At 40.5% G+C, this 26,590-nt stretch overlaps 2 protein-coding genes across 4 annotated transcripts; one reads left to right on the top strand and one right to left on the bottom strand.

The window, feature by feature from the left end:
- Positions 1 to 16: 16 nt before the first annotated feature.
- Positions 17 to 24,557, bottom strand: LOC111250031 (uncharacterized). The gene is made up of 4 exons (XM_022804635.2): positions 24,422 to 24,557; positions 18,125 to 18,362; positions 14,085 to 14,130; positions 17 to 733 (listed from the first exon to the last, which is right to left on the bottom strand). Exons 1-4 carry the CDS (start codon positions 24,480 to 24,482, stop codon positions 17 to 19), a joined length of 1,062 nt encoding a protein of 353 aa, XP_022660370.1. The 5' UTR covers positions 24,483 to 24,557.
- LOC147755986 (uncharacterized) lies at positions 630 to 25,182 on the top strand. Of its 3 annotated transcripts, XM_086988945.1 has the most exons (7): positions 630 to 756; positions 8,710 to 9,433; positions 10,958 to 11,107; positions 12,578 to 12,772; positions 20,065 to 20,210; positions 20,557 to 20,613; positions 24,357 to 25,182. In XM_086988945.1, the coding sequence occupies exons 2-7, from the start codon at positions 9,241 to 9,243 to the stop codon at positions 24,384 to 24,386; spliced, it is 771 nt and encodes a 256-aa protein (XP_086845071.1). In that variant the 5' UTR covers positions 630 to 756; positions 8,710 to 9,240; the 3' UTR covers positions 24,387 to 25,182. The 3 variants fall into 3 exon arrangements, 2 of the variants coding, with proteins under 2 accessions (XP_086845071.1, XP_086845072.1); XR_015327607.1 differs by lacking the exons at positions 20,557 to 20,613; positions 24,357 to 25,182 and adding an exon at positions 14,580 to 15,512 and having other exon boundaries at positions 20,065 to 20,096; XM_086988946.1 differs by lacking the exon at positions 10,958 to 11,107 and having other exon boundaries at positions 20,557 to 25,182.
- The last annotated feature ends 1,408 nt before the right edge of the window (positions 25,183 to 26,590 follow it).

The raw sequence follows: 26,590 nt of genomic DNA, 5'->3' as shown, positions 1-26,590 counted from the left end.
ATAATAATAGTTGAGGCTAACAAGAGTGCGAGTCAGAGAATTGTTGAGGTTTTCTATATTTTAGGTGCTTATCAACCTTTTCTCGCGTGATGATTTTGGCCATAAAATCATCATTGCGATGATTACTATCTTCAGCAACTTCAGCGTTCCGGCATTCGTTCTTAATCGAGTCACGTTTACTGCTGCTACTACTCTCTGCAATGATTGTTTCATGGCATTTTCGCACGCCATCGTCCAAGTCTGCTAAGTTTCTACCCTCCTGAACATTGCCCGAGTTTCGTCCGCGACTGATTTCTGCTTGTAGCCATGATGCTGCTTGGCTAGCATAGATATTAAGTGGGTTAACCGCAAACGACACAGCCATACTGTTGAACGGGGAGTCGAACGCGCTCGCCATAAAAGGGCTGGCTGCAAATGGGGGCGGTCCATGGGGTCCCATAGGGAACACCCCGTTTCCGATTGTTCCATTGCTGCATGCCGAAAGCGCCATTGTTTGTTGCTGCTGCTGCTGCTGCTGTTGTTGTTGTTGTTGTTGTTGTTGTTGTTGTTGTTGAAGTTGAACTGCACGTTTGTTGTGCATCGCGGCGAATGCTGCCTGGGCTGAAACAGATGGCCGGTAAGGGGCGAGTGGCCTGATGGACGCAGGAATCGCGCCGAACGGTGCCAGCGCAACGAGCTGATGATCACCTTTCTCTTGTTTACGCCATTTTGCGCGACGATTCTGAAACCAGACCTGGCGGAAAAGACAGGGAAGAGGTAAGTGTTGCATCGTTATAAATTCTGAGCTCTAGCTTGTTACTATTCAATTTAGGGGAACCTGGAGTGGATACGGTTCGTTTCGCACCGAAGTTAACTGGAAATGCTTAGCGGATGTATCAAATGGCCCCAGAGTCCAGTGTCCGATGGAGCTTGCGCCGTCGGTTGGTATCACTCAGGTCCTGTCGGGTATAATAAAAACATTTAGCGAAGGCGTTACGTCGTAATAATGACAAGTATTGTATGCGGCGCTGCATTATATCCAGTAATGTTTTGCGCTTGATTTGAAAGTTTCATTGCTATTGTAAATTATTAGGCAAAGATAGAGTACGAACACGGCGGAAATTGTACGGCGACCGGCTTCTAGAACCTTTCATACGTCGATTATATGACATGATAGGATGAACTTTGAGGATGATTTCGACCAAGAAAAAGTTTCGTAGGTTGTATAGTACAGCGAAACAAGTGATCGGAACCTAATTTTTGTTTACCGTTAAGACCGCAGAGGAACAGGCTTGCCCAAGAGCAATTCATTTGATACTTTTTTAGGTATTCTTTTCCTGTAAAAATCTTGCAACATCTCTGTATTCGTTCAGCATGCCTGGCCCCGATTTATTTTTTATCGTGATACATTTTTCTGACAGTTTTTAGTCGTAATCGACCACTTTCCCAACCGGTATTTAACAAGGCTAGCAAACGACACAGAGACCAGAACGTTTGATGATGTTTGTGGTTCAAACAAAAGCAGAGTCTTTTGAAAAAAAGGCCAGCGCTCAGCGAGGACGATCGCCGCTAATAAAGACACAACGCAGTAGTATTTGTTGTAGTATTGTTTCTTTTTTCATTTATACTTTTTATTGAGTTCTTATTATCTCTCTGTGTTAGAGTTTCACTCTCTGACAGGTGACCCTCCTGCGCTGTTTCGTCACGTTTCACTTTACATGTATTGTCCTAAATAATAATAAAAGGCAGAGGCCTTTGCCGCCGTTGTAAAGTCGTAGACGAACTATAGTAAGTGGACTCGATTTTGTTGCACGTAGACAGTATGATGGCTTGAGAAGGAAAAAGATAACGGGACATTATCATTGTAATTATTAGCGAGCTCTAGCTCCATCGTAGATATGTAAACGATTATTGTCTGCGTGTAGCCACCTGGCTGGCCCAGGCATCAGCAGCTATGGCTGAGAGCAAAATAAATAACAGGCGTGCCATCATCGGCAGCGGTATTCTCCAAGCGAAGCGCGTGTAGCTTACCGTTTGCCTGGCCGTGTGTCTATTCACGTCCAATCTAGCCGCGCCATTTTGAAATGCTACGGGGGCCAAATCAGCTGACGCGAGCGCTGGCTGGATGGGTCGTTCGTTCGCTCGCACTCACCATGATCAGCTATATATTATTAGTGGATTCGTATGTGCGTCGCGGCAGAGTTACTATGACGTTGGCCCTGTATGAGATGTTTCTGCGGACCTTTATGTGTGTCATGTCCGTCCGTCCATCCATCTGTTTAGTGCTTATCAGTGTGCTACTGGGGTGATGTTTCCAGACAAGCGACCCCAAGGCTTCGCTCCTCCATAAAGTGTAAAATACTAGCTAAATTGTAATTTTTTTTTTTGTTTCAACCAGCACTTGCTGTAAGCAAAATAAAAGATATTTTCTCTGTTGTTGTTCTTCTTCTACTGGAGATGTTCTCATTGTTGTTCATGTACGTGTTGCTATTTAAGCAATTACGTTCTCTTGCGGTAAATGTGTGGGGGTAATTAAGAAATTGATAGTTGTCATACGAACTGCTGTATGAATGAGCATTACGTTCGCTAGACACCTGAACGTATCATTCTGCTAAGATCTGGCCGCGGCGAAAATTGCCGAAAGGAAGACTTTAATACGTAAAAAATTTATGCACATAAAGCTATACATCGCGTCCTTCTTGCTCGACGCATACGAGGATCATAAAGCTCATCTAGGAAAGAGTTTAGATAGGACGATACGTAAATGGCATACGCAGGCAGAACGCACATTGTGAGATATACTCGTCTGGCATGAGCACGCTGAGAAGGATCTGCACTGTTCCCCAATGTCCATTCGAGTCAACTGATCATAGGTAAAAGGTAAAATCACGAAAAATTTCAATTTATTTTTCATTTCACTCAATTGTCAAATCAGAAGTCAAATCGTTTCACTCAGAAGTCAAAACCTCCTATTCTATATAGTACAAGTTCTAGTACTATCTGCCACAGTAAAGTTGACACTTGGCTTTTTTATTTGGCAGAACCCCCCACTCTAATAGAGCTAGCGACATACTAAAATAGTGGTACTTAGTTAGGAGGGCAAGAATGTAATATCTTTTGGTGCTCACATATTTTAGCGGAATTCGACATGCGCTTAATGCTTTAGGTAAGTTATTTATTGATATAACAATAAGGGCCACTCGCCAAATAAATCGTACTAAGTCTTGGAAAGAGCACATCTCTTTGATAAGATGTACGGTTCTCTTTTCGTCAGTACCAGAGCAACTTTTGGTTGAAGGATCGCTACTTCGAGCACTCGTTGTGGTGTCAACAGTTGACCCCCCCCCCCCCCCCAAAAACCCAAAAATTGTCCACCTGTTAAATTTTAGCTAAACATAGCCACACACAATTTTAGCGAACACATTTTGGCTGTGTTTTGTTAGCTTCTTTCGCATTTCGGTAACGCGAGAACGACAGAAAACAAAGAAGTCTTAGCTTCATGCGAACACTCTTACGTCTCCGGCCATAATGTAAAGCTTTAAAGCAATTAAATTTTAAAGCCAAAAAGTTTAACGTAGTAAATAAAAGCAATAAATATTTGATTCATTATTGCTACGTATTTTTAATTCAAGTGACTCGAGTTGAAAAGAGCATGTAATTTTCATCTGAAATTTTCCTAAACTGGATAGTATTTCGTAGACAGGTATTCATTCATCTTCCAAAATGGGGCTCTGCCACGCGAAAGCGTCTCATGATCCCATTGTGAAAAAACTAAGCGCTATTATGGCCTAGAAAATTCAGTACCTTGTGGGCCTTAACGAAGTCAATTTGCAATATCAGAGCTAAAATTACGGTTTTGTCCGCAGCGGTTCGACTTCTCAGTCAGTGACATTTTATATAATGCCAATGTTTGATTGATTTACATGTTTGTATAGAATCGAGCGCATTTAGACTTCTAAAATTTTATTGAAGAACGTAGACACTCAATATTCGATAGAACTTAACGTAGCTGAGGTATTGAGGACAGAGATATCGTTCCCTTGCGACATACATAAAGAATAGCTGAATTTATTAGTCGTCATAGCACAGGTGTGGGCGGTTGACGATCGAATGATATTTTCCACCCAATGGTCATAAAACTAAATAGATTCCTACATACTATATAAGGCAATAAAGGTAACTAGATAGGGTTTAGTTTTATCAGGACGCCGTTAATGATAGCCCGCGCCTATTGACGTAAGGCGCACTCGCTTTAATAATGAAATTTCTGCTAAAAATTACTCTGCTATTACTAAAAACGCTAAAAAAGGAAGGTCGCTGGTTCAAGCATCACCACCTATATATATTACACACCATTTGTTTGTTTGGTATTTGCTTAGTAATTTAATTTGAATTATGTGAGGCTGTATGGCGATATATTCTTGTTGCTAGCCACTCAATTACGAATACCGGAAAAACTCGTAATTATTGTAACAGGGTCCCAACACGCTTTCTTAATCTTCTAATACGAAGACATTCTTCATCTTCTCGTTATTGACGTTGCTGTTATATCCTTTTGGTTTTCTTAAATGCATAATTTCGGCATAGTAATTATATATGAACATTGTGGTTGCCGTCCGGAACAAATACGCTACGAGCGAGCGAGAAATTATCTGAAGATGTATGTGGCAACGATCACAGTTTCTATTCTAGCCTGGTCTTTACATATTGTACCGCTTTATGTATGTTTCTATATATAGTCATAACCACTCATTATAATTTTCATCTCTTCTGTTCCCTATTATAGCTAACGTTATTCTTTTTAGTATCATTACAAGGGTTATTATTTTCGCCAAGCACAACGATCCCTTGCTGTCTTCCAAACGAGCAAAAACATTTAATTCGATATTAACGTAATTAAATTAAGATGCACATACGCGTTACTGTATAGCGGTAAATAGTTTTCCTGTGCATTGTCTGCCTGTTTGGTCTAGCTCCTAATAAAAAGTTGCAGCTAGCTGGTGTTATTTTTCGTCGTCTTCTGTCTTCTCCTTGTTAATCTATAGATAGCACTTGGTTCTCCTCGATCTTCTTTTTACCTCTATAACTGATACCGCCATATTGTCAGAATAATTTCGTGGGAAAAGAGGCGCACCGAGCCCGAAAATAAACCGCTACTGGCCTATTACTACGCTACTAATAAAAATACCTATTCTACCGGCTAGATACATTACACGCACACGCGCCCATCATAAGTGTGTGCATATAATGCAAATAAAGTGACTTTTATGTCCATACCCGAAACTGTCGAGCCCGAAGACCTCTGCTAGAATGGCGGCGTCCTATTGGGAAATGATGTTTAAAATTTAGCGCTTGGGAACCCCGACGCGAATATCGTATACTCGTATAGTACTGACTCAGCCGGAGTGCGCACACGCGAACTTTCTTATCTACGTCCAATAACATGGTAGACAATCAGCGGTAGCCTACGCTAGTGAGAGCTGTTAATTCCGCAACGGCTGAAATACTAAAGTCAAAGTGCAGGACGATGGCTATTTTGTCGTCATTCTTCTAATAACGCACAAAATTGGGTCACATTCAGTCGTCGTAATGTTGATGATATTCTCGCTGTTATTATCGTTGCAGTTACTGTAGAGCGGGCAGATGTTTCCGCCGTTTTTTTGCTTGATTCCATTTTTTTTCGTGTTTATTATTAAACTGTATGTAGCGAGCGTTGTCTCATCCCCATATCTTTGCGTATTTATTCGCCATGCGTTGTATCGCAACGTTTATAATGATTGCAACAATCCGGCGAGAGCTGTAGTGTGACGATGCTCAAATATGTACATGTTTTTATATGCGTGCGCTCGTGTGTCTATGTGTGACATTAGTTTAATATCTGTTCACATAAACACCCTAAGACGTTACAGGTCTACTCTCGTAACGTCCTGTCTATCGCCACGTTAGTATGTCCATCTTTCTTTTATCTCCTCTATGGGTGGGTTCCTTAAGACAATGGGAGCCTTAAGGAAATTTGTTGGTCTTCTCGGAACTATCACTTCCGATGAGTTGTAAATCTGGTACTGATAATTCACATCTCTACCGTACGCCGTGGCTACAGCCTGAAAGAAATTATCCAAATCCTTGCTGATTGCCAAAATTAAAGATTATTTTGTCATATCCACTGGGATGAAATACTTACAATGCTCGATTCAATCATTTGCTCTGTCATCGACCGCATTTTTATGTATCACAAAATGGATAAATCTTTACTTGAAACTTGATTTTCGATCGCTTACATCCAGCGTATGTTATTTTAGACAACGCCTCCAGCATAGCCTATATAGAAATCGTTATCCTGCGTATCCGTAAAAGATATGTACCTAAATAAACTGTCATTATCAACAAATCAGTGACTTAAATCTTAGTTGTTTGTTGTATCTTCTACTACAAACCTACTTCTGTCCCATTCTGCTCGTAATAAACACTGCACTATGTGTACTAATTCATTATCCCTGACGAGCATTACGCTATAGAACATATGCCTTTTTCTATTATGTGGGCTATTTTACACTAATATAAGATATTGTATGTAATTGAATAGGAGAAACTTAAAATATTGAAAAAGAAGCCACTAATAAAAATATAGAAAAACGTAACTTCTGCTAGAAAGTTCTGCTTAAGGCTTTACGCACACATGAAATCAGTTTCAGTAACCCAACCATCAGGCCCAACGGTGTCCGAGACGTAACAGAGTAAGCCGCAAAATTATGTCAGGTTCCTACTTCCGTTTTCAGGATCTAGCTGAAGGAATACCGAAGTCAGAAGGAAGTATGAAAACGATTGCTTAATTCCTTATGTTTCCCAGAAGACAGATAGCTGAAAATGCTAGTCAGTTCCTTATAAATCAGATCGCAATGCGGCCTTCGTGTACTCATGCTTGTTGTTACTGCCGTAGAAAAAGTAATAAAATGGTAAGCTTCGGAAAACCCGAAGCACAATTAGAGTCTGCTAAAACGTTACTAAATTTACGTGCTCCAGTTAGACCGAATCGAACGTGTTGGAATAGTCAGCGCATCGTCCGTCGTCCGTCCGTCCGTCCGTCCCTCAATGTACGTCTGTATGATATGAGTAAAATACGTGATTATGCTTTCACAAGGAGTAAAGCTGCTCTGTCGGACCAGCTGACAACTGAGACTCAACAGCCTCACACTAACAATTCGTTCTGAGGCGAGCACATACATATATGTGGTGAAAACGCTTCGTCACTAATCGCTACAAAGGTTCTTAGTGCTAGCTAGTCGTTGATATGATCTTCGTCAGATTCGCCGAGATTGAAAAGGGCGTGCCGTGACCAACCGTTTACCAACGTTGAAGCGGGTAGGGGAGTCTCGAAGTGAGGTTGCTACCAGTGGTTGCTCCTTATCGTTACTTTACTGGCTATTTGTGATGGAACCCACATAATGGGGTGGGTTTGACAGGGTTGTGTATCTTTTGGTTAGATTTTTTTGTCGCTGGGCCAACAATGCGATTAAGATCGCAGTGTCTTATTTCTTTTGTTTATAAGGGATTTCACTGAATCTCGTAGTGCACCTCCTTTATCCTTTAACATCCTGTCATAACTGGTGGGAGAGCTAGCATCCCGCTGTTAATGTCTGTTCTTTTAACAAAGTTGTAACAGGGTGTAATGGTGAATAGAGAAAGTTGTTATTTAGATATAACAATAACAGGTGGCTACATGGTAACGATGTGCGGGCTAGTGAGTCTCATCTTAATTTTACCAACCTGCTGGCTAATTATTTATGCTTGTAATCCAACCAAGCAGGACACTGACACGAAGAAAGGATTTAAAAAAAAAGGCATCTTTTTTTTTATGTCTATCAAACATTTTACATAGAAACTGTTCATTTTAGTTGCATTTTGTTGTCAAGTCAGAAACTAAGTGATCCAGCTACTTTGGTGCGGTGCTTTTTATAAATCAGCTCGAAACTTTAAGACTCAGTTAGCACAACATAGAAAAAGCAGGTTTAGCGTCCATGTTAAAGCTAGGTTAGGTACAAATGCATTTTTTTGTTTTCTCTTTAGATATATATATATCTTTAGATATATCAATTTTGTCCCTCAGAAAAATCCAAATTTCCTTTCTTTAACATTTTTCAATTTGTCCAATGCAACTATCGAATCGAGCAAACGGAGACGAAACATTATTTGTTGAACGTATGCCTTTGAAAGCACTACGCCTTGAAGGCCCTGACGCTCTTACACCAATCCAAAGAACTAGCCGCAGAAAATTGTCCTTAAGCTTTGATCAACAATAGCATAAAAAATCGACACTAAGTTGAGTCGGCAAAAATAGATACAGCTACCGCCTCAACAACGGTATCCTGAAGAATAAAACGAAGCATCATTTGGGTATGCTGAAATTACTGGTAAAATTTTTTATCAATATATTGGAAAAGACAGATGGCGTCACAGGACCCAGTACAGTGAGCTTTAACGCCTTTAGACACCAGGACCTTGACTTTTAAACCTAAAGCAACAAAAAAGTCATCCTTACTACTGATTTACTGCAGAAAAAAATATTTGTTTGGGTGACAGTTTGTATGTTATAAATGGTCATCTCTATTTATATCTAGTGATTTCCTTATGCAATTTATAATGGGTAGACCACAAGAGAATGTTTACAATAACTCAACCTATTTTTTTTAATCCAGCACTGACACTCGTATCACTTTCCTTTGTGCTTTTTAGAATCCTTATGCTCAGAATACATGTGCCTCTTCGCGTAGGAGAACAGCATAAGCACTCTTGACCTCCTGCCACTAACTTCAAGTTAAATGTCTCCTTATATGAATATCAAAATAGCCTATCACTTCAAGATGCAATCGACGCTGTGGCCACATAATGGCCTGATAATGATAATGCTATCTTGATGTAAAAATGAATAATGGCATCGACAATCGATTGTGTTTGTTTTCAACGGGTCTGACTGTCAATATGCTACGCCCCGTAAAAGATGTGTAAAATGAAAATTTAGTCAGGTCATAGCAAATCAAACAATCTGAGTAGCCTCAGTCATTACCAGAGCCTTCACAGGCTGCCAGGTGATGCCTGGTGTCAGAACTCCCTAGTTGAGGCAGCTATCTCCTCCAAGAATAAATGATCCATTTTTTTACTACCCTGCAAGATCTTCTCAGCAAAACTGATATATAGAGTGACATTCTTAACGGGAGCAACGAGTTCGACGAAAGCGTCTATTACACCCAAGACACTCAAGAGGTGATGCTAGGTGCAGAGAAAAACCTGTCTTCGCACAGTGCTGAGACACTGTACGAGGTCTCACCCGATGCGATAACGTTTTCGGTTCTCGATGATGAGTCGTATTCTATGTTAGCTCGCAACCCCGAACGTCATTCGGCGCAGTTTGTTCCGGCGGTAGGCGCGAAAACCCAACTGCCTCCGACTATCATCTTCTGTGAGTACAGCATTACTTGTGTAATGATAAAGGATAACTTTTCTTGAGCTACTATCCGCGCATAAACCCACCACCAAGGCGACTGCGTCCATATATGTAAACCTTCGCGCTCATTATCTGGTATAGAGTGAAGTTTTGTTATTTTTAGCCTCTGTATGTGGTAAGCACAGCAGACCTAGGAGCACTCGGTAACAACGGTGGAACAAGCCAAATCAATTTCCGCTATTTTTTAGTTAGTCCAAATGTTTTCGCATTTTAGAGCTTTCAGCCCTCAAACAAATGTAAACTTCGAGTTTCACGTTCCGTACTATCGTTTAGCGTTGCTTCGGACGCTTGGCCCCAGAAGATCTTTGATCTCTTCAACTTTATGTCAATTCAACCTAACCTAAGGGGTGTGTCAATCGTCTGTTGGGAACTACAAGGAGACCGAGCGAACGGGGTCATCTTACGTTAGTATAAACGTATTTAATAAGGTGTGCAAAGATACCATATCATTTCGGTTTCATGGATTGAAAAGAGAATCGTCGAACCTATAAGAAGCCTAATTTTAAACACGCTCATACGACTCCAATAATGCTATTCTCGTTATTTTCTAATTCGTTTGTTCTTGAATAATTTGTAAGTGACAAAAAGATTTTGAACCTTAAAATGCAATAACTTTTAAATAAAAAAAAATAAATAAAATGCAAAAACTCTTGTGAAGAGTTTGATAATGGCTCCTTAATCCGAGAATCTCCTCTCTTAAATCTGATCCTCTTAAATCCTCCTAAGACCGAACGGATAGATAAAACGATTCGTCTTCAAAGAGAATTGTCGATCGACTTTGCAATGTATACTTCCAGTAATTATGTTTGATAAATGATTTCACAATAACTACCGTTAATACGATCACTATATAGAATACTCTGTATGTTTTTCTCCTTTGCCGCTGTCTGAAGTGACATAGATGACCCTACATTGAACTATGTGTTATCACATTGTGTACAACGCTATGAAAAATGTAAGCAAACCTAAAGTCTGAATTACATTTCAACATCATATCCTGTGACACTGCATCAAGTCCGGTCTGGAGTATTGTTGTTGAACGGTTTTGAGCCCCTGTCGTATTCGATAACCTAATTTGACAAAGGCTGTTCTGTTTATGTGGCAACAGGTTCAGTTTTTGGCCTCTTAGCTACTTCAAAGAACGGGTATTGTCCAGAAAATCCAACGTAGGTCAACGATATTTGCTTCTTCACTCACAAAACATCTATGCTTTTTTTGGGAACCACGCCTCCTAATATTCGTCCAATAAAGATGTACATAGCGGTTGAATATAAGATTATGTAGTAATAAGTTAAAACTGATAGAATTATATATATAGAACGACACTTTATGTGACAGTTCTTAAGAAGATTGTTGATGTTTTATTTATGAAAAAAGAAACGTTTTTATTTCACTAACTGCTTACCCGCCAAAATTTCAAAACTTTGAAATTCCGCGCGAAAACGTATGCTATTCATTGTTCTTGTTCTTGCTCTTTAGCACCACTAGCGACAAGTTCACTGTCTGCTATGACCGATTCCTCCTTCTTTGAAGCGACTCGCCCGCACGACAAAGGCTATGCCGACAACAAATGCGCTGACCGTCGTTGTCGGAACAGAACTGGTAGCTGTGATCACTTTTATACACCATGTAATTATATCTGTGATATCTTAAAAAGTTGCCGCCGTTTTGTATAGCTGTCGCATGTTAACACGGGTAGAAATGGAAACCGCGGTAACTGAATATGTCACGTAAAATGTATCAGGCCACTTTTAGACGTTTCTATTTCGTAGTTGAAGAACTAAGCAATAATAGATTGTTTCTTTTTGACTATTTATTTTTATGTTGTAGGGTAATTTGTATAGTAAAATGGATAGAGATGAGCAAAGAAGTTTCCCAGTACTGCCGCGGCTTTATGACCAGCTAAAACAAAGTGGTTTCTCGACAGAGGGGTTAGCAGACATTTTCGAGCCGACGTTTACCGTTTAGAACCTAAGGAACCTACTGTCGCTGTTGATGGAAAAAAAGACACTTATGTTGACGCGTTCTCAAAAAAATACAAACCTTTGTCTTAACATCTACAAGTTTTAACTAGACTCCAGTCAAATAGGCGGAAATTAAAAAAGAAATTGAGCTTCGACTTACAGCTTGTATTTCTATGCCCTGTCGAGCAAAAGAATGGGCTAATGAAAAATTATGCTCTGCGCGAAAACGTACAGCTTCGTATTAGTCTTGTTTGTCGCTTCAATAAAATGGGTATTTCGGTACCAGTAGTAAATTTATTATAAGATAGCATGTTGTTCTCGAAATTTAGCTTCATTTCTGAGTAAAACTTAGCTACGGTTTTTTTTTTTAATCAAATGTGCTTGTCTGTCATCTTCTCAATCGTATGTACAGTTAACTTTCTCACAAGTTCTTTCAGCTGAATCATCGGTCATATTTTATCAATCATCACACAACCGACACACAGTAACTATACCGGCAGAAAGCCCACCTACCCAAATGCCGGTCAGACCGCTTCGCTCTCTAGTAACAAAAAACAACAATTATAACAATTGCACGCAATATATACTGTAGCTAGCGGAAGAGGGTAGAACGCAGACAATAGGGAGGGAGCGATGTAAAGAAGAAACAGAAACATAGTCTGTTACATTAAGATGCGATGTTAATAAAGCCATTGATTGTGTTCCACCTAAATATCTCCCCCATAGTTCTTCCCACCCGTAGTTCAACGGGGGCGTCCACGCGAACAAATTCGGCTGGTTTAAACGCTCGATGGCGAGCGAACAGAGAAAACGGTCCTATTTTCTTTATACTCACAGTAATACCCAGCATTGCGGCCACATGCGACGACGTAACGGTAGCAATTCAGCCAACAGTGACCAGCACGCGCGTAAAGGGGGGGGGGGGGGGTAGCCACACTCAAGCGACGTGCAAACAAATTAACAGTCGTTAGACATAGCAGTGTCATGACCGATACCGACAACAAAATGTACATAGCTTGTTATATTAGACGATAGCTGCTTTTCGCAAACTCTACGGCGAAATACGGCAGTATCGACACGGACAAAGAAGAATTCAATTCGAACTCAATAAACCTAAAAGCAAATCTGTTTTCAGGTGACTTCGCTGCGAGGCGTGGACGGCGTCCAACAACCGGCCACAAATCTGTTCCCGGTATTCTGTCTAGGCTCGAGCCTGCCCAGGCGTTAACTCGCACTCGTTCGCTCGGTCAACAATGTTATAATAAATCGTCTCTTTCAGATCTCTCACACGCGGTCGACGCGAGCCCTGCGCGCGACCAACCCGGGTCTGGTTAGTTATTATTATTATGGTGTTGTTGACGTGCGCCAAATTCGAGCTACAAAGCCGTTATGCGCGTAACTGTAATATTTAAATCACTGCTAAAAGGCATGGGTCCCAGTGGTTGTACCCAAATACGAATTAATTGCTGGCTATATTTCTTGCAAATTCTTTAATATTTTTAAGCGATACCATTAGCAGGTAAAAAAAAGTTCTACTTGATGCGAGGGAACACGCTAGCCGCGGCCTTAATTGTATTGTTGAACCTGTTGATGAATACGCTCTTTGTTGATAGTCCTTTATCTCAACGGTGGTGCTTTACTTGGCACGTCATAAATAAGCGCCCCAATGTTATTAATTGTTTCGATTGGGGAAGCCCAGTTTTGTAAAATAGTTCATCCGGATCTGACTGTGTTGAAATAGATTTTCGCAAAAAACGTTGTAGTCGTATTGCCATAGCTGGAGGACTAAGTAGTGTTTCTGCATATAATTTCACATTGAAAACGTATACTCGCTTGATCCTAGTGTGTATCCTCGCGCAGGAAAATTGTAGGTCTGCGAACAAGACCTACATTGTCGATAGCATATATCTTATCGTCGTAGAAGATGCGGATGCATCTAGAAGTAGGCCTATGTTTTTTGCCAAAGGTGCACCTGTGTTTTGAGACGAGATTTTGCAATGATATGATGGGGCACAAAGTCAGATTATTTTGTTCAGCTCAGTTTTGAACCATACTCTTCTTGAACCAACCCGATTCTTCCAGTATGAATATATTTGCATTCGCAAGCTGCGATAGTTACTGCAGTCTAGAAACACAGAGGTTTTTCGATGGCAAGAAAACTTCCACGAATAAGATTAGTTATTAGAGACAAAATGTGAGCCTTCTTCATATAATTATGAATTGCAGCTCCCGACGCCTATACAAGCAGCAAGTTAAGTAAATTATCCTGGTAGTTCCTTCTACGCGACAACAACTCCCTAAAGGTCGCTTAACAGTGGATTGTTTTTGTCAATATCATATATATATTTAAACAGAAAAAGACTGATATATATATATATATATATAAACGCTTCAATAATTCGTGTACCCTTAGTTTATGCTGTATTTACTTACCTATGTTCACGGTCACCGCCAACAAGACCCTATCGAATCGAAGGCGATATTGTAAACGTAGAAAAACCAAGATTAAGCAAATCCGCCTCGATAGTTACATATATTCCCGTAAGAGACTTGCATTTTTAAAGGTAGCAACTAAGCGCTAGCAATTTATAAATACATTTATAGCCAGTAATCACATAACGTAATTATATCAGACAACGTACCTGAACCCTAGCTTCTGTGAGGTCGGTTTTAGCGGCTAGCTCCTCTCTGGAACGAATTTCAAAGATAAGAGAAAGAAAAAAGCTAAGTAAATATATTTTTTCTTCGGATAATTTCCGCACGTAAAGATCGGTTTTCTTTGATAATCGGCCCAATTTACTTTGTAGAAAATCGCCTGTTAGATACACACCTCAATGCACACAACGAACCTTCACAGAAGTTTTTCATACAAATTGACTAAGACACACAGATCCAAACACACGTTAATACAGCCGGACATAGGTCTGTCAGCCCGCCGAACACGCTGACCGCATTTTATGCCGTCACTCGATGTTCACAGTTGTTGGTACCGAAGCGCCGGAGAACCTGCGGCCATCTACTCAAGTCCTTAAGCAACTCATATGGGCGAGTTAACAAGTATAACAATAATAGGAAGCTTATTAATGATAGGGGAAGATGTTCTTTACGATGCTATTATGTGTTATTTTTCTCAACAGATGGCGGTTGCGGCGAAAAGTTCTTGTCGCTGCTGCTCCTGCTACTTGTTCTGCTGATGTTCAGTGCAGTGATTACTGGCACTATTTGATGACGCAGGAAAGTCTTGCTAGGCGGTGGCCCGAAGGCCCGCTCCGAAAGTTGGCGGCTGCTACCGTGCTCAGTGTCGCCAGTCCATCGGTGGAATATACCTAGCGGCTGCTATTGTTGTAACAACGCTGACAGCTAGTGCACGTTTATTATTATTATCATGTATCTCGCTAGTATAATTTGTCCTTGTTACGACGAAAGACTTTTCATCTATTTTTCCATTTATCCACCCGTGCTTGACGCAGTTTCGCTGACGCGCGTTTCCCGTCTCGGCGCTCTCAGTTTGCTTGTCGCCTGCTGCTTTTTGGGCATCCCGCCCTAAATTTCTGGCGCTGAAGAACGAACACGAACGGTTTACGTCGGCAAGTGAGGTCAAGCTCGACGAAGGAAGCTTAGTTAGGTTGTTCTTAGGTAATGAAAACTGTAGGAATAGATGAAGTAAAAGGCGAAAAAAGGATTTGTGCTCTCGTGATTTTTTTGTATGAACTTCACTATAAACATGCGCTTATATGATGATGATGATGATGATGATGATGATTGTGACGACAGCGATGCCAATGTCGCTGATCATGACGCACTTCTGCGCTGGCATAGTATGCACTTTTCTTCCACGACCTATTCCACGACCAGAGCGTTTTTCTCAAGCCCTATTTTACATCTGTATTTGTAGTTATTGTCAAATCGCGAGCTTTCATATTGTTATTTCGTTCAATTCGAGATAAATCATGTTTACAGCAGTTTCGAAAGTGTCTCTCGGCACCACAGTGCCCACCAGCACCATCACCGTAAACGTTACCATTCTGCACGATGGCTCGTTCCAACATCGTGTCGCCATCTTTGCCACGGTAAGACCAGTAGTAGACCCGTTGTTAGCTTGCTTCCTGTTTTTTAAGCTGGTTAAACTGCTTTTTGTAAATACTACTAACACTGCCATAGAAGAAGCACATGTACACAGACACACACATACACACATCATACACATATAGATCATAACGATCTCTCGATCGGTATCCCTACATGCCATTTTTAATAATATGCTTTCTAAGTCATTAACGCTACAGTAAGTCCCCATGTTAAACAGAAATCTCTCGAATAGGGGAACTGAAAAAGCGAATCCTTTCAGCCATTTGTTCAGATGAGTCGAAGGATAGATCCATACTGCGTCCATCGGTCTGATAACGGGCCGGTGGCTGTCTTGTTGAATGAACGCCGAGTTTAAATAGTTAAATTTTAGCAAACATTATCAGAAGTCTACAGAGATATGTTTACCTGGACTAGCATGTGATTTACATTGTTTGCTTGCTGGCCTATTCGTTTAGCCTGTACTACATTAACATATATACAGATAGTCTTTCACTCCTAGTATAGTTCTCGTTCGCTTTGTAGAACACGTTTATGTCATAACTAGTTTACAAAAAGGTCCTTAAGTAAATGAAAAATTCAATAAAGAGGTCTAGTGCAAACTACCGTAACTCATAAGCTGAGTCCGAAGGCTAAAAAAGACTGAGATTCTACGGTGAATATGGACTTTCACGAAACATAGAATGGCTGATTCAACATGAGATGAAAGACGCCATCTTAAGTTCTATTTTATTGTGCACAATAATCATTCAGCATGTACTGCTCGCTTTGAACTTACTTCTATCTAATTAATCGAGGTGTCTTTAAACTTGGGCCATAATAGGTTTAGGCATTTGCAAGCATCCGTCCCATTCATATGTTGTTTCTATAGTTTTTTAAGCTTTTTCCAAAAGCTGTTTTTAAATAGCAACTCTGCACTTTGGTAGTCTATGTTTTAAGGGCTGAGCCTAAGGATCAAAATATGTTTCAACAAGAACGACTTTACAAGTGCGACATGGTGAGAGGGACACGGTAACCCAGTTATCGTAAATGCTGAACAAGTAACGAATCATTATGGATTATAGAATCCTGTCCCAATAAAGCTTTTCATCTTCCCGTAAACATGTTGGGGCCGTCCGTATCGGCACCCTGTTAGAGGGTCTGCTTTCTCCCTAAGAAGAAACAGTCACAGAAAATTGGGACTGAAGTCTTTTAGGTGACGGACGTCAGCTACAATTCAACAGGTAAATTGATAGGCTTACGGCAGTCACGTTCAAGCAATGCAGCTCACGGTTATCACAAAACGTTACTGAAGATCAACTGTGTGTAAAATATATCTTTTGTCGAACTAATCACACCGTTAATGGCGCGAATGGCTTTCATGCAAAGAGCTAATATGAAGGCACACTGCTGATGCACGAAAATACATAATACTAGCTTCAGAACTTTTCTGAACTTTTTTTTGGAGAACTTAATGTATATATCTAGTTTACGGACAGCGGGCTTCATATCTACTAGGTATTTGCCATGGTATTATTGTGGGACTGCTGCTGGCGTATTTTTTTTTATAACTGCACGAGTATTTATTATACTTTTAATACTACAGATACGAACAGATTGTGCACCGGTGCGAAGATCTTTTTTGTTCACGCCCCATTTTTCTAATGTGCCTTATTTTTTCCGTTTACATTAAACCAGTGTTAATTAGTTATAACCCATAAAAACTCCATGTTCGAAACTAAAGTGTGTAAAAATAATAATCGTTCATATTAAGTACTTTTGGACGATAGAATTACATTGAGCACTGCTTCGCGTTTATCGGTACTGCCCAGAAACGTTTATATATGCTTTATTAACGTACGGCAAGCCACCACGAAATGCAACCAATGTTAATACGCAACGCAGTATAAATGTAAGGTCACCCATCCATTAGATTAGATTTGTTTAAATCTTTCTACTTCAGATCTACCTTGTTTATATTGTTTTTTTAGCCCGATCTTGTGCTCTGGCAGGCCAGACAAACGATGGCGCCACGCGGTGGGAAAATGGCGCTACTGTTCTGTCCATCTTTTCTTTTTTGTCTTGAACACATTGCAGTTTATGCTTTAAGCCGGCTTTTTGATATCTAAGTTATATAAATGACGTAGCCCACGTATCTGGTAATCAACAGGGGCAGCTGTGTGCCATTAGTGTACACATACGTCCCTTAAAAAATATTGGCCAAAACAATCGGTTTCATGTCGGATATAGCATTGGCCAAGCGACTGATACGAGTATTTATTCGGTATGGACAAAACTTAGTTTATACTAACTAAACTTACATTATCTGTTCAAAGTTACGGTAATCTAAAATGTAGAAACACTTGACAAGCAAGAACATGATGCGCTTCGGTACTTATGGCCTGTGCTGTCTGAAGCGTGAATCCTATTAATTGAAGTAGCTAAATTCTGGAAGTTCAACAGTTCCACTATATCATCAGAACTTTAGCAATGCGCGCCCAACTATAAAACACGACTCGATATAATTAAATTTATGATTTGAGCATATAAAATAATTTTCAGCTCCTGTTTACCCGCACACGCAATGCTTGGGATTGAGCAAATCTATTGCTGCTACCTTGTAAACACGTCGGGATAATGAGACAACGCGAACGCCTTTTCAAGCTGATCAAGCTGTTCCGCGCTGAAGGTAGTACGATATCGCCGTTGTTTCCGGCGCGGTTCTCCTGCGATGCGTCCTGATGCATGATCGGGTAGGACGAGCGTGCCATTGGGTGGCACCCGAGCTGAACACTCCAGGCCATTTACACTAAATCCCATTCCAAGCCTGTAGCTGGATACAACAGATAACTTTTCTGTAAGGAACGAAATAAAGGGAAGTGATTAGCAGCAGAGACGTTTTTACTGGCTAAACTATAGCCCGGCATTGGCAAATGACGCTAAATGTTTGTTTAATGTTCCTCTCTACGTGTATGCATAACAAATCCATATACTATCACAATAGAGGCCAATAGGTAATTCCATACTTTGCGCAACGTAGCTATATGTATCGTATTATTGATCTGATGTGATTCGTCGATAAAGCGTAGCGATAAAGGGAAAAAAGCTAAACTTAAGTAAATTTGATTGGATTGGTTGTACCAATGGTTTTTGCAATGAACCAAGGTTCCCTTCCACTAACGTAGTAAATACGATGCTTTCGATGAACTGACAAGTATTTCCCCTCATATGTGCGAAAGTAGGAAAATCGAACCCGGAATGGTTCGGTAAAGGTCGCTATAGCCTAGTGGCTAGATGTACAAATCTTTCCATAAAGTGTAGGCCGACTCCTTGTGTAAGAAGCCGACCCCGGGCATCGAACCGGGATTACCCCAGGAAATATCCGGCAAACTACTCCTGGATAGATGAAACTACTGAAAACTATTTCACGTTCCACCAGCTTTCAGCTGATACTAATAGTAAGCAAAATTAGCCATATCAAAATGTCAGACGTCAGCTCGAAATTCTCTCATACAGAGTGCAATATAAATAGGTGGTCGTCGGTAAGCAGTAGTGGAAAAAAACAAGTGGACAATATTCATGGCCGTTTTCTCGCTTGTTCCTCATCGGTGATTTCAAAGCTTGGGAATATAGTTTATTGATGAATTTGTCGCTTAACATCTTCTCTAAAATCAATACCATACATATGCGACATGACGCCTGTGCGTTCGGCAGTTAACAACTGCCCTAAAATTCTGTAGCTATTAACTCGGTTACATAAGAGCTCATCAGATAACGGCTTTTATAAAAGTTGCTTAAATACTTCAATATCATACGCACATTAAAATCGTCTGAAACGTTTCGAGATTATAGCTTCTTTGGGTCAGGGGGCAAAGCTCTATGTAATTGAAAGTGCGCTTGAATATATGTAGGCCATGCTGGCAATCTTCTACTGGTCAATAAAGTATTTGTAAAAGACCCGGCTCTTGACGGTTAAAGACGAACTTGTGACGGCGCTTCGCCGTGCCACATTCGTTTATGAAAATTTTACGTCTCGTACTGCCGTCAAGCATTTCTTGAGAAACTAGGCTCCAAACCGATTTTCAATCTAGACCGCCCATACGTCCTAGTTAGAGAGCAAGCACTGCACTATCGGGAAAACACTCGCCGCAGCACAACTTCGAATCGATGCTTTATAATTTTCGAGCGCTTCAAAATGATTGACCATTCCATTGACATGTTTATTTTTCTTGAATGTTCTCTTCCATGTTTTTATTAGGAAAACAAGTGTACAGAAGCACTGCCTGCAAAAACATTTTGAGACCCTATCTATATCCGAATACATATAGCCGTGGTTTTGCGATAGCCAAAAGAACCTTGAAAACGACCTCGCGGTAAATACGAGCGAAAACAGCTCATAGTGGAAGATCGGCAAATTTCCCCTCAGGGATTTCGTTTAAGAAATGGATATCTTACGTGAGAAGTGTTGAACCATTAGGAAAGATTACATAAGAAAAAACAAAAAGAGGTGTTCATTACGGAAATACATCTACTAACATATTGCTACTCGTTTGTCAGGAATGCTCGAGATGTATATTGCCCCAACCGCCATATTGGACAGATACAGCTTTGACTTAGAGCCGTTTCAACATCTGGAAAAACACATTCACCTTGGATCGGCCGAAATCATTTTACAGGGGACAATTCGAATTTGGATCGTCGAGGTAGGTGCAGCTGACACAGAACCACCATCCATCTGTAAAATCGGTACTCGGAATGGATCAAGTGACTAAATAGAAGAGGCAAACTTTGACCTTATAATATATGCGCATCGCGGTGCATTTTCATAGCACAGGAGCCACTCTTGATGAGATAGAAGTCCGGCTAGGAGATGAGAACACTTTGCCTTTCATGTTATCATTCACGCTTCGGTAGCAAACAAGCCAGCCTCAAATATGTTATTAATATATCACCCTTTTTCAAATAGAGAAGAAAAGTAATGCTTTTTTTCCAGACACAATACTTCTTTAATATTCATGCTCATAGGTTACATGGGTTTTATTGTTTCAGAGCGCTCCCAGTGGTGGAGGTGGGAGAGTACGCTGGTTCGACTACAGAGAGTCCTTTGTACGTATAGTTGTCCTGCAGCATTCACCTAGGCCGCAAACCTGTGTCGTATAGTAGTACGCACAAGCTACAAATACTTTTGTTAAACTTGAAAAAGTTACTTTGTTGCGCATATTGTTAGTAGTACTTCTTAGACTTTTGTCCCTCTAAGTAGCAACCAGAAAGATCGCCAAACAGAAATTAGGAACGCTTGTTGATCAAGGTGAATCGCGTAAATTTTCAAAAATATACAGAAAATACCGGAAAACCATCGAAGCAGTCTGGTCTGAGCCGGGATCGGCGTGAGGCGTATGCCTTATCCACAATCAGCAATACCATGGATGTTTATATTGGCGCTAGCTTGAAAGCCGCAAGCCAAGAGAGGAGTGCTAGCGATTCATCGCTCGCGCAATGGTGTGGTTGCGTGAGTGCCTAGTGGTTTATATATACGATATATTTTACTCACTTCGGGGAACGTGCAATTTGCAAAGCTAATTTAGGATATTTTTTAAACGCGTTATGGCAGTCACGCTCTTAAAAGCTTGCACAAACGTGAGTATAGTCGGTTCTCGGCAAAGGTGATCTTTTTCTTTGTAAAAAATGGCACTTTTTACCGGTGAAAAATGGACGAGCGTTACTCGTTTAGGCCGAATGAACGTTAGTCCTTTGTTTGCTGAAGTTAGTGCGACAAATATGAATTGCCTGAAAAAACAGTAATTAGTTCATATCTAGCTTCAACATAAAACTGGGTCCTTTGTAAAGAACAGTAAGTAGTGATTCTTTGTCCAAGCTACGCAAAAATAAGTGCGGTGGGCGAAAACAGAAAGAGAGAGAGAGAGAGAGAGAGAGAGAGTATCGAATTCATTGGGAATGGAAAATCGTGCTTAAGGTGAGTAAAAGTCCCATGCTAGTTTATCTCTCTGGCAACAGAGGACTGCTTGAGGTCCGATTCAAGATGCGTCCCTAACAACCTGGCTTTTGGATTGAAAAAGAAGAACCCGAAAACGGAATCTTGCGGAAAAAACGTCTTAGGCCAAGTGTGCAGACATAGTGTCAACAACCGATTGGGGCTAACAGGACAAATCTTTGTTGATCTTTGCGCAAGCATTAGCTGACACGAGATTTCTTTTTAATTGTATATTTGCTAGTACATTTGAGGAATATTTAACGTATAGATCAAGCTGTTACTAGCGATAATGATTTTTGCTGCAGTCAGAAGCCCGAAAAGACACTTCGTTTTTAAATAACACACACACACAAACGCCCATCGATGGGAAGCATGTGAGATAACACTTTGCAAATTTTAATGAACTGCTTATAGCCGCATGAAAACGACCACTTAAAAGTAAGGAAGTGGAAAATAGTTTTCGTTTCGTGTAAAACCTTACCGAAATTTTATCTAATGCGTATAGAGGACACAGTCTTCAATTTCGTCTGGGAACTTCCCACGGTGCCTAGCTCCATGATATGCCTGCCCAGATTACCCTGTTAATACTGATGACAGTAGCCAGCCTGATAAGGAAAACACTACTTAAAACCCGTAAAACGCTTCTCGATATTTAAACGAGTGAGTAAAATGATCACTGGTGGGATTTGCGTCAAAGCTGGCACTTTTGCAGTACAAACATTTTGAACCGCTTGCCAGCCACCCAAACTAAAAAGATTAGTTTTTATTGATAGGTAGATTTGCGTATATAATAAGCTGGAGCGGTAAACGGAAACCAAGAAGCACGAAAGCTTCAATTACGGTAACATGTTAAACGTTATATAGAACACATGACGATGGCGGTACACTTTGTAATTAACGAACAATTAGTTCTTCTAGTACTAAGATCAATGTTTGAAAAGTAGTGCTTTTAAATGTATTTGAACATATTTCGTTTAACTATTGTCTGAACATTCCTTAACCATAACCTGTCACTTCGCCCGACATTGGACCCTGAACACGTCCTAGGCCTTCAAAAACAAAAACTTTTTTTTTGCACATGAAGCATGCAGTGCACGTTACACACAATGCAATCCCGTCAAAAACATGGTAGCCCTCAGAGGCTTTTGGAATTCGAAGATGCGCCCTGTAGGCATTATATGCAGCAGTTTGCTAGATACGACATGTCCTTTTTCATCAGAATCATCTATCAGTTAGGGCGTTGATCTGTTCATAATTAGGCCTGTTGACATTAAAGCCGCCCTCGCAGAGTATAGCCGGCTGCTTTATTCAGCGTTGTTTATTACGTAAATTTTTACGCTTTTTTAGGCATATGGCCGTGTTTCTTAATGTACGATAGAGGATCTTTAAAAAAATAAAGGGAACCAGTGTGGCGAAATTGCATTAGATGCTAGAGATGCTTGAAGGTTATAGTATTTTCAGCAATAATTGGTATGTAATTGAGTTCGCTCAGCGGGCGCCATCACGGCGTAGCTTTTCAGCTTTCAGGACGTCGGTCAGTCAGTTATTTGCCTTTGCTTGCGACCTAATATAGATTAATAACGAGAGTTTGAGGTAACAGTGCAGGCCAAGACCTGCACGACGGATGATATAAATTTGTTTGATCCTATAAAGTGCTTTCAGCACGCAGACGTTCCGTTTGCTTTTTTCTTTGTACCTGCCATTAGTTGAAAATGGATAACTCCATTCATGGACACGGAATATAAAGCTAACATTAGTTCGAAGCTGATTTGTGACATTTAGATAGGTAGTGGATATTTAGATGACTACGTTAAGTTGTCTGATGTCATGGAAAAACTAACGAATTACGGACATTGAAACGATAACACTTTACGGTAGCTTATCTGAGAAGTTCTCAACGCCTTATAAAATAATTGCATCACCGGACGCCCGTTTACAGGAACGTACGGTAAGATACTTTGAGCTACCTATAGCTTTTTTTTTAAGAAGTAATTCAGATCGCAGAAACTTCCGTTCGGAGAAAATGGGGACTCAGTTTTTGGTCCAAGTCGTGATTAGAGTTATCGTGATAAGTTTATGTATTATCGTCGAACATTTACACACGTCGATGGCCGTGTCACCAGTGCTTCAAACCCTTCAGGCGTTCAAAACGCTTGACTGCGTCTGGTGGATCTTTCTCGGACAACATCTCGTAATAACAAATGCTCCTGATATCCATTGCGAATATATTCCGCGGTGCCAGCTGTTTCAAGTTGTTTCTCTCCTGCCCGACGTTTATCCCCCGCGCGACCTTTCTTTCGGAAACGAAAAAAAACTATGCCGTATATCGTTTATGACAACGCTTTGCTGCAAGTGAATCTTTTAATGGTAACTCTTTCATGAACTATCTCATTACTGAACTCAATTAAGAAGAGAACACATCTTTATCTTCTTCTTTTGTTTTCGATGTTTTTATTGCGATTCCAAAACACGTGCTTCAAGAAACCCGATATTGAGTTAACAAGGGGTGCGTTGGCCATATTCTGTTTTACACAGAAGTCACGGAGGTCCTGAGGTGCAGTTACGTTCTATCTGGTCTTCAACTCTCCAATTTTCCCTCGTTTAGTGATTGCGCCAAAAACGAACTGTCGTTTCGCTGAAGGCCTTTTTTCCCATCTTCGTTTCGCCAGCCTTCAGTTTGACCCTCAGTTTCAGGAAACACAAACTTAAGTTATCGTAACATAACTACCTTATAATCGTCATTATTTATGCTGATAATTATAGATAGATAAAGACCTCCTGTAAGTACTTAATCAAATTTCGTATGCTAACGGGTGTTGTGGTAAAGTCATTCAATTGTTTCGATCCGCTATTTTAGCTCCCGACAAACGAGTACAACAACAAATAAAGGTATCGTAGAAATGAACCCGTTCAAGGGCCTACCTCGGTCGTCTACGTCCTCCCATGGTCTCCTGTTACCCGCCCGTTCCTTTGTCTCACTCATCGCGCTCACAGATATCGTCCGTAATCGTCAGTCTGTCACTTCGTGCATTTATCGAGTATCGAAAAGGTATTTCATTCACTCAATCGACACAAACAATCCATAAAATCGGCATTGAAGGTTCTACAATCTTAAATTATCGATATCCAGCAGATGGGGTATGTCACGACAGAGTTTATCAGGCTTCGATCCGAAGGAACCACACATCACAGTATCCAGTCAGATCAAGAACCCCACTCACAAGCACTCTGGTCGATCCGCTTTTATGCGTCCAGCTTTTTTTTTTAATCATAATTTCGGTCTCGACGGGTTTTCAACAACTTGTGCGAGTTCTCATCATCTTCAAGATTTTATCGTTCGCACGCTTCGCGCTATTTTCTGTCATAGAAAGAAGCTAAAACTTCATTTTGCCAATACATAATAAAATGCTAACGAACGTCATTTTTTTGTGAAATATTCACGCCGACTCGCCACACCGGTCGGTGTCTAGTTTTCAAGTGGATCCGCGCGTAATGAAGAACGAGCTGCCTCCGCCAGGGACTCGTGAGGCTCCGCCTCCCAGAAGACCGCGCGTCGCGATTGGTTCGCGCTCGCAAATCAGCGTCGTCAGCTAGTTTCGGAAGCTGGAGAGAGAGAGCGGGCAAAATTGATAAATACCGCCAATTTGTATTACAGATAGATAGAATAAAAGAGATTATCATCACGATTGGCCCTATTTTCGATTATATATAATAGCGACTAGATATTATTAAAATAGAAGCAGGCAAACCACAGAGTTGGAATATATGGGGGTAAATTTACGGCGTTCAAGACTGGACTTCGTTATGCCAACGTTACGCACACAATTAATCTAACGATTGAGTGGTTGTCGTAATTCTAACGAGGACTGGGGAAAGGGGGGTGCTTCATAAAATGAATATTCGGAGGTAATTGTTATGCGGCGGATAGATGAGAGGGATGCTTATTTGTGCGTTGTTATAGAGCACTCGAAGCTGAAATATATGTATGTGTAATTATTACGCTATTTTTTCTACATCTACATGATTATATTGAGAACAACCGCTTTAAAACGGTCGACAGAAACAGTGGTTAGACATACTAGTAACGGCAATGGATCGATTGTTCAGATGGCACGTTGAACGTTTAACTGTGGTACCACTTCGATGCTGAGTAATGAGGGCCAAAAACAATAGCAGTTATGCCGGTTTAAAGTTTAATGGCAGAGACAGACTTTATATGTCAACACGACTCTTGTAGACGCTTTACGTGCCCTCGTGCTGTTTTATAAACATTTTTACAAACGCTATTAGATGTAAACAACAAAGCTTGTAATGTGCTATATATTCAGTGATTTAAAGGTCGGAAATGAGTTTTAAATTAGGTTGATTTTGGAATCACCCAACGAAGTGATTAAGAAAAACCTTTTGACACCGCTTAATTCTCGGACACTGGATAGTTCAAAAATCATTTGAATTCAATGTCCGTATTGCATTAGGCTGGTAACCTTCACAAGTAAACAGAGACAAATTGTCAAGCTCCTACCGTAGTGAGCAGAGATGCTCGATTTCAATATTACCTAGCGCTGTATTTTTTGTATCCGAAGGACATTAGGAGTGTGAATGATCTTACAGAAACAAATCCCGTGCACAACAGTAAATGTAGTCAATTGTGTCAAAAAAAAGCTGTAATCGGTTAACTTTAAAGCATTTGTATAGAGGATGTCAGAGAAAAGTTTTTAGAATGATCTTCCAAAAAACGAAGAAAGTTATAACTCATGAACTGCAATTCAGGAAATGTGACGAATTAATCTTTATGTCCGATCCGATATGTTAACTTACAGATAACTTTGTTTTTTTTTTTTACCTGTTCTGATATCGTCATAAGAGGCTTCGCAGGCCTACAGATGAAATCCTTCCACCGATTATGGATCAGTGCAGTTTTTTTGGCCTACTGCAATCGTGAATACTTGGTGCTGAGATCCAGTCTCGATTAACGAAAACAAACAAACGTGCCAGCTTGTTTTGTCTGACATATTGATTTCTGCAATATATCTAATTGCAGTATCTTAGATAGACTCGAATCCACTATTGCTTAAAAGGAAAATATCTTTG

The sequence above is a fragment of the Varroa destructor genome, unplaced genomic scaffold (genome assembly GCF_002443255.2).
Source record: "Varroa destructor unplaced genomic scaffold, Vdes_3.0 BEIS01000004.1, whole genome shotgun sequence".
Classification (NCBI taxonomy): Eukaryota; Metazoa; Arthropoda; class Arachnida; order Mesostigmata; family Varroidae; genus Varroa; species Varroa destructor.
Note: the sequence above shows the minus strand (reverse complement) of the source record. Positions and strands in the feature narration are given on the sequence as shown.

Excerpts from the sequence above, each read along its gene's own strand:
- LOC111250031 (XM_022804635.2), bottom strand. The coding sequence starts at position 24,482 with ATGAGTGAGACAAAGGAACGGGCGGGTAACAGGAGACCATGGGAGGAC. Across the intron at positions 18,363-24,421 it reads GGAGGACGTAGACGACCGAG|AAAAGTTATCTGTTGTATCC; the intron begins GTAGGCCCTTGA and ends CGTTCCTTACAG. Across the intron at positions 734-14,084 it reads TCACAGAAGCTAGGGTTCAG|GTCTGGTTTCAGAATCGTCG; the intron begins GTACGTTGTCTG and ends CTTTTCCGCCAG.
- LOC147755986 (XM_086988945.1), top strand. The coding sequence starts at position 9,241 with ATGCTAGGTGCAGAGAAAAACCTGTCTTCGCACAGTGCTGAGACACTG. Across the intron at positions 9,434-10,957 it reads GCCTCCGACTATCATCTTCT|CACCACTAGCGACAAGTTCA; the intron begins GTGAGTACAGCA and ends CTTGCTCTTTAG. Across the intron at positions 20,211-20,556 it reads TTCGAATTTGGATCGTCGAG|AGCGCTCCCAGTGGTGGAGG; the intron begins GTAGGTGCAGCT and ends TTATTGTTTCAG.